At 35.1% G+C, this 7,905-nt stretch overlaps 1 protein-coding gene across 1 annotated transcript; it reads right to left on the minus strand.

The window, feature by feature from the left end:
- Positions 1-4,185: 4,185 nt before the first annotated feature.
- LOC146905710 (vacuolar protein sorting-associated protein 22 homolog 1-like) lies at positions 4,186-7,110 on the minus strand. The gene is made up of 6 exons (XM_085730868.1): positions 6,568-7,110; positions 6,355-6,490; positions 6,113-6,267; positions 5,815-5,922; positions 4,518-4,607; positions 4,186-4,424 (listed from the first exon to the last, which is right to left on the minus strand). The coding sequence occupies exons 1-6, from the start codon at positions 6,727-6,729 to the stop codon at positions 4,320-4,322; spliced, it is 756 nt and encodes a 251-aa protein (XP_085586994.1). The 5' UTR covers positions 6,730-7,110; the 3' UTR covers positions 4,186-4,319.
- Between the last annotated feature and the right edge of the window lie 795 nt (positions 7,111-7,905).

Raw genomic sequence — 7,905 nt, forward strand, 5'->3', positions numbered from 1 at the left:
CATGTTCTTGTTTCCCCCAAAAGTTTAATGCTTTTTTGAGATGGGTTGTGGACTTTTGGGTGGGTGGGTCGACCCATGACTATGATTAACTCTTTTCTTTCTGACAACTGTTTAGATAAAGGGAAAAATATGATCATGGATTAGGGTTATGTGCATTTGGAAAGGTAGTAGTCGACTACTTTTAGACCGTTCGATTCGAGTTTAAAAATTTACGAAGAAAAAGAAGATTCGTGTTTAAAATATGCATCGTTCAATGTTGATCGAACGATCTAGGTGAGTTGAGTAACTGTAGTGTAGTTTAACTGCACCAAATCCAAATCCAAAAATGTTTCAATTATTTTGGCTTTCTTAGGAATAATATATTGACTCGTTTCATTTGGTCATGATATTGGTCATATCTCAGCCGTCAAATCGGGCTAGTTTGGCCTGACCTAGGAGGATCAACTACATAAAAAGGTCAACATGATACAAGTCATTTATAATTGAGCTACATATTTTACAGCCTTGCCCAATGTTTGGGTCTTGAGTTGACCCGACCCTGCCCTTTTTTATATATTGGTTCCTCACAAGTCACAGTTATCTATTTGCTAAAATATGAATAAACATAAAAGTGTAAATAATTTTTATTTTAACATTGAATATTAACCATAGATTTTTTTGTCAAATAGTCTAGTGACTAGAATTTACTTTTTAAAGTGAATAAGTGGGGTGTCTAGGGTTCGAACCCCGACCCCTACATATAATAATGCATTGTCTTTGCCAACTGAACTATGATTACAGAGACATTAAACTATAGATTTATTCCTTCAATTGAATCAAATTAATAATAAATGCAATTTATACCTAGTTCAGGAATAAATGCACCAATCATGTAGTTTCAACACAAGTAGAAAGTGATAATTTTTAGTGGGTCACAACTGCAGATTAATTACTTAGGCACATACATAAAATGATAAAATATATACATCATTTAAATATTTTGGCAAAAGAAAAAATTGAGTATTCGCATTCTATGTTTTTAGATTTGTGTGAGTGTGTGTTGGAATAAAGGGCCGGATGAGGATGCCATGATTCTCAATGTAGATGGAAGTGCTCTTACTAATCCAGGGAAGGCGGGGTTTGGTGGCTTGGTGCGCAACCATGATGGAAGATTTCAATTTGGTTTATATGGGAGTGTAGGTTTGTCCAATATTCTCCATGCGGAAATACAAGCGCTTTTAGTGGGCATCAAACTATGTTGGCAGGCTGGATTTCGGAAAGTAATGTGTTTCTCAGATTCCTTGCATGTGGTTCAACTAGTCAAAGAGGGAACATCTCAGTTTCATCATTATGCTAATGAACTAGAGATTATTAGAGATTTCATGAAGAAAGATTGGACAATATCTCTTCATCACACCTTTCGCGAAGGGAATGCTTGTGCAGATGTGCTAGCAAAGTTGGGAGCTACTAACGTAGATCCTCTAATTGTGCTTCAAGAACCTCCTTCTAGTTTATCGTTAGCTTTACTAGCTGATGCTCGTGGGGTGTCCTTTGTACGGACGTAATTTCTTTTTCCTTTTCTTTTCTTTTTCTTTTTTCCTTTTCTCATGTCTCCAAAAAAAAAAGATTTGTGTGAGTGTGCTAAATGCTTTAAATTTAGGCTTGTGACCATGTAAGTAGAGGGTATTTGTAACCTGTTTAAAAAATTATTGTCTATTTTTGCTTTTTGTTTTTAAATTGTATTTATAAACTCTCATATTTGTTTTTATCTTGCATGCTGTCTTTGAAACTTTGTTTGAGAAATAAAATATTTATTGTTTTCATTGTTTTATATATAAAATTTAAGAAAATAGATAATGAAGTAAAATAAGATGATACTTAATATTATTTTTTTACTCAATAAGATGATACTTCTATTCTGTTATAATAATAATAATAATAATAATAATAATAATCAAATTAGAACAATGGCAGACGACCATTATTTTTATTTTTTTTGAAAGAGGCAGACAAACCATTGATTAAATGGTGTGCTGATAATCTAATTTTATTTAATTTGATGGTTGGGATTTAATGTAAGTTAAAAGACTTACACATGATGTTAATGGATTGTGACATGTTACTATCTAAATCAGGAAATGTTTTCTGCACCTTGTAAACATTTTATTCAATTATTTATGTATGTAACAAATATATTTTTTTTCTTTCCATTTTTTTGGATCCATGAAATATTTTGTTTTTTTACAAAATAAAAGATATTCATTCATTCAAATTGAAAGAGTACAATCGATATAATGCAAATTCGCTAAAAACAGAAAGGATGAATCTGTGAACAGGCTCACAGCATAGCATAAAACGGCAAAGTACAAATGCCTACACATATGACTATATTTAAATCTCCAGAATAACCATGTTTCCGGATCTGCAACGTGGATGACGCCAAAGTCATTGATTGGATCTGCACTGGATCGAAGCTGATCTGACAATCTGAAACGATCAAATACCTGAGAGAAACAAGAAAAACAAACAACGTCGCACAAAGACGACAAACAACCAACGTCGCACGAAGACGACGAAATCACAAAATAAAACGAAATAGATGTGAAAATCACTTATTTCAATAAAAGGGAAATAAAAAAACGAATTAGAGGGGTGATTTTTTGATAGATGAAGGAGAAGAAACTAGGATTTTTGTGACGGCTCACAAGAGAGAAAGGAAACAGTACAGTGTTTGGTTTGGATCCATGAAATATCATAATTCTTTCATGTCAATACACGGCCATAAACTATATTAGATGGTTTGACGACTGGAATATACTTATTTTCCAATTATTACACTGTTTTTCTTTGATTATTAATTAATTAATTTAATTTAATACGAGTCTTCAACTTGTAATTTTTTTTTTAAAGAGGCAAATAAAGATATTTATTCAAATAGGCAAAGGAACAATCATCCTAAAGCATAACATATGCTACTAGGATGCCACAAAATAAGTCAGGGAGATACACGTGAATACAAATGAAGGCTAAGCCATTATCTCCTAAGCAATTATATTTTAGGCAAGCAGTGGCCAAAAACCAGCTATAACAAAGAGCAGAAATTCAAAGATAAGGCACAACATTGCTTCAAAATAGAGAAAATAACAAAAAGCTGCCCAATGAAGTAACCAAGGTACAAAAGAAAACACATCTTAGGATCTCGCTCCAGGCCACACACGAGCTACCGAATACTCGGGGAAGGTGCAAGAGACATCTTCGCCAAAATCAGAGCCAAACGGGTGGGGATTTTGAGATACTACCAAGATGACACCTTTTGCACAAAGTCTATGAAAGATAAGCACCTCACCCGCCTATAAATTTTATTGACAATCTTCAAACTAATGCATCCAAAACCTTCTGAGACCATTCTTTATGAATCTGCCATAGCAGAAAAATTAGCAGAATAAGGAGGTAAATTCAACAATACTTTGATTATTACCCTCCTCTCCAAAAGCTGAGAATTAAGCGCACAAGCTTGCCTAAAACACCAAGGGAGAAATCCAACTCTAGCCTAGTAATACAATGGTTAAAAAGATATAAACCTAAGTGACAGATGCATATCCTTTACAAAGAAGCACCAAAGACAATCACCACACCAGACCTGAGCAAGTGAACAAGAGACAATACAACTCCACTAGCTTTGTCAACAATCACTTCTTTGCTTCAAGATGAAAGCACCTGAGATATGACAGCTCAATGATGAAACACAAAACTCACGTTTTGAGGTACCCAGGCCAAAGCAAAAGTGCCACACCGCCACACAGCTGAGCTTACTAGTAATTTGTCTTCAACTTGTGATTCGTGGAAGAAACACATGCTTACACATTAACTTCTATCTCCATATTTTGGTGGCATTCAAGTTAACCATGTCACAAAAAGATTGGTACGTGGACACAAAAAGTTTACGCTTCTATTCGTTGCATATAAGACATGTAAACCTTAAGCCAAACCAATCCAATCAAAATAGAACATACTTTGGGGATCACATAAAAGAATAAGTTCAATTGTAAGTTCAAATTAGCTTCTGTATTCCATTTTGTTAAGAAACTCTCATTTGAGTTTTCCATAAATGTTTACCAGCCAAGGATTTTTCGCATTGCGAAAAACCATAAATTTATTTCAACCGAAAAACTTCCATTACCTAGAAACCAATCTAAACTTCTTAAGTGGTACAGAATTAAAAAATATATATGAATCATTTCCAGGGAAAAGGATCCAAGAGGAATATAACCAATTAACAGGCTTACAACAATTAAACAAAGGTCTTGAAAAATCTGACCTCAGATTCTTTCCTAACAAATTTACAAGGAATCAATTACTGTCAAAGACGAAATGGGGGATACACATGGAAACCAGTACCTTCGTTTTCCATCTTTGTGGCCATCATCAATCATTGCAAGTCCCTCCTGCTCCCAAAACAACAGTGGTTCAGTATATGTTATCAGAAAAAGGAGACAGAAACATTTTTTTTTTTTTTAAAAAACAGTAGTTTATCTTACATCAAGTAATGTATCAAGTGCATCAATGGCACGGCCCGAAATCCAAGATAGCCGCCTTCCTACTTCATCGACAGTCACAAATCCTTGACCCTGAAGTAAACCAAGAGCTACGTAAGTGTAAAAAATATAATCTTTCTGAAATAGCAAACTGACAGAACAACAAACTTTTTCAACACCGACAGATGGAATCTTTTCATGCTTCGCAACAAGGAATTTTAAGTTTTAACACCGACAGATGGAATCTTTTCATGCCAATCAAACTAAACCATGCCACAAATGAAGCTTCCGGTGCTAAAATTGACGTATCAAATCCTCAGAACAGTGAACACCAACAATATATAAAAGCACACATCTACCAAGACAAGACCAATAGCAACAACAACAACAAAACCAAGCCTTATCCCACTAAGTGGGGTCGGCTACAAGACCAATAGCAAGAGAGTTCAAAATAGACTGAATACAAAAAGTTTGTAAAAAAATTCCGCCGAAACCAAAGTGTTGTCTCTATACTAACACCAAACTCCTATACCGGATTTTTCGTGATGAGATATTAAGAAGTTAGGGCTTTCCTAATTATTTGATGAATTTCAGCAACAAAGTTAAAACAAATCAGGTAACGATTAAAAATATAGATTGAAGACTGAAATAATGGATCATGTATGACCTAACTTTGCTGCATGACTTTTTCCTCTAGTAACAATCTACACATAAAAAAGGCTTGCCACAGATATTTACATGTTACTTGATACACTAAAGATGAAGTCATTAAGCAACTTCCACACTCATAAGCTATAAAGATAACATCAACAAACTAGGGTCCTGCTTGGATAAACAACTCAATTAAACACTTGTAGCATAAGCTCTTATCATGTAAGTGTTTATGTATAAGCCATTTCCATAACAAAAAATAAAACAAAGTTAAACGGATTTTATATAAGATACAAGCTGTTTTCATAAATTATCCTGGACAGCTTATAGAAATAAGCTGAAAGCAACTTATAGGCATATCACAAGCCATTTGCATAAGCTCTCTCAAACAGTCTCACAAGTGGTTATGTCAGTAGATCACCTTAAATAAATCAATCGAAACAGACCCTAGGTCTATACCATAACCATCCTGCTTGATCTATTTATCAATAAATCAATAAAAATCGGATTTATCCACATCATGCAATTAAAGGCCATGCTCAAGAAAGTTCATAATCTTGTGAATCTTAAAAAGCAGGAAAGTGGAAGAGGCAGGTAAACACATGTATAATTAGATAAGTGTATCCAAACAAAGAGAAATAAGTGCTACTTGGGCAAGTTCAAGAATTTCACTGCGGTCTTTGTTCAACTCAGTTGGAACCGAACAGACAAGTTTTTTCTTTCCAACAGAAATAACTTCAAACCCGCTACCGAGAACCTGAAATATTTGTGACACATCAGTATGCATAACCACAGGGTCAACCAGAATGCATGTAACAAATCTCTCAGTATGAAGACACACACATGCTATTCCGAAATACATGCAAGTCAGAATGATCATACATTGATCCACGTCCATAAAAAGTAATATTCAAAATTTGGTTTAAGGGCATGGTAAAGCACAAGACCTTCAGCTTACTGATAGCACGAAGGCAATCATCCTCAGAAACAACTCCACGATCACTTTTTCTTCTCTGGCGAAGGAATTGACAGAGTTCTTGTAGGTTGATCAATCCACCATTGAGGGGTCTAGTAGCCAAGCAAATGTCCACAATTTGAACTCCTGTCTAGCCAAGTAGCTCGTCTTAGCAAATGTCCACCATTGCAACTATGGAGTTATAATTCAATGTGAAATAAAGTGTTTACCAACCAAGTTCGTAGTAGAAATCACCAATTCCCAATAGCTCTGCCCAAAAACCCTTATTCGAGGCCAATGGATCTACTCCAACTTTAGCACACATTTCATGAAACTGTGATCTGAATGCAGGGTTCTTGCGTATGTCATTCTGAACCAGAATTAAAAATCAAGTCATGATGAATCAATGACAAAAACGAAAAGAATGGATTGGATTAAAAGACCAACCTTGTGTTTTCTTGCAAAATCTTGAAGCTGAGAACGAAAAGTGGAAAGCTGTTCCTTCATCAGATCAGTTCTGATCTTAGCAACATTCTCACCCAATTTCTTATATTGATCCTTTGCTGCTGAAGCTGTTTGTAACCCTCCAATTCCAGCTCTCCTTCTCATTTTACCGATTCGAATCTCAATTCCTTTCCTTCTTTTAATTCTCGTGTAATCTGGAAAGAATACAGTGATACCTGTTTTCTGGAAAGCTCCAGTAAGAGATGGGGTTGGAGGACAAAACTATCTAAAGAAGATTATGGGACTGAATGGAAGAAACAAAAATTGGGATGGAAGATGATGATAATGGAATGGAAATGAGGGGAATTGATTGAGAAATTGTTGTATAGAGAAGGGGTTGAAGAAGACGGTAGAACTTCTTTTGTGTTTTTTATCTCAAAGATGTGTTTTTTATCTCAAAGAAAAGAAAAAATTCTCAAATTTATCTCAAAGAAAAGAAAAAATTCTCAAATAACCATACATTATTATTATTTGAAAATTGTTCTTCAGCCATCAAAAAAAAAAAACACTCCCTCCCAAATGAACAAAGTACCGCATGCGAGTTAAATCACGCTCGGTACTTTCAGCGTGAGTTAAGTCACGCTACGTGGGTTAACCATGCGGTCGGTTTGTGCTGTTTTTGTACAAAACTCATCCGTCCAAACCCAAGTACCATTTTCTTTCCCTCTCGACATCCAAAAACTCAAAAAGCGCGATTTTTTGGATCAAAATCTTCATTCCAAATCATTGCAAATCGTCAGAAAGCAAGATTCTACACTCATCAAACATCAAATATCAGGTAATGTATCATCTAAACTCATTTAATTTTGCTGGTTTTTGGCCTTGGTTCGTCAGTTTGGGAAGCAAGTTGAACGTGAGTTAACTCACACAAGTGTTAAGTCAGCGTGACTTAAGTCACGCAGGTGTAATGCCCTGTTTTTGAAATTTTGCACCAAATTTGTTTCTTTGTTAGCTTGTTGTACAAGTTATTTATTTTATTTTTCCTTGTTATTTTGTTATTCAATAGACATAATGATGGTGTAAAATGTGGTGGATGATGGCATTGAGTCGAAACCAGCCATAATTGAAGCTTTCGGTGATGTCAAACCAATCGTAAATGTGAAGTTGAAAGTTAAAATTCACTTTCAAGCTCACATTGAAGAAAAACCTAAACCGGTGTTGCCAAGGTTCGCGGTATTGAAGTAGACACCGTCTCAATTTTTTTAACAAAGGAAAGATGGCAAGAGCGAGATGATTTACTTGGTTGGGTTCGTCGACAAGCGGCAAGGGCGGGATTTACTA

This window comes from Medicago sativa, chromosome 7 (genome assembly GCF_051527215.1).
Source record: "Medicago sativa cultivar Bolivia chromosome 7, Bolivia_mono, whole genome shotgun sequence".
Taxonomy (NCBI): domain Eukaryota; kingdom Viridiplantae; phylum Streptophyta; class Magnoliopsida; order Fabales; family Fabaceae; genus Medicago; species Medicago sativa.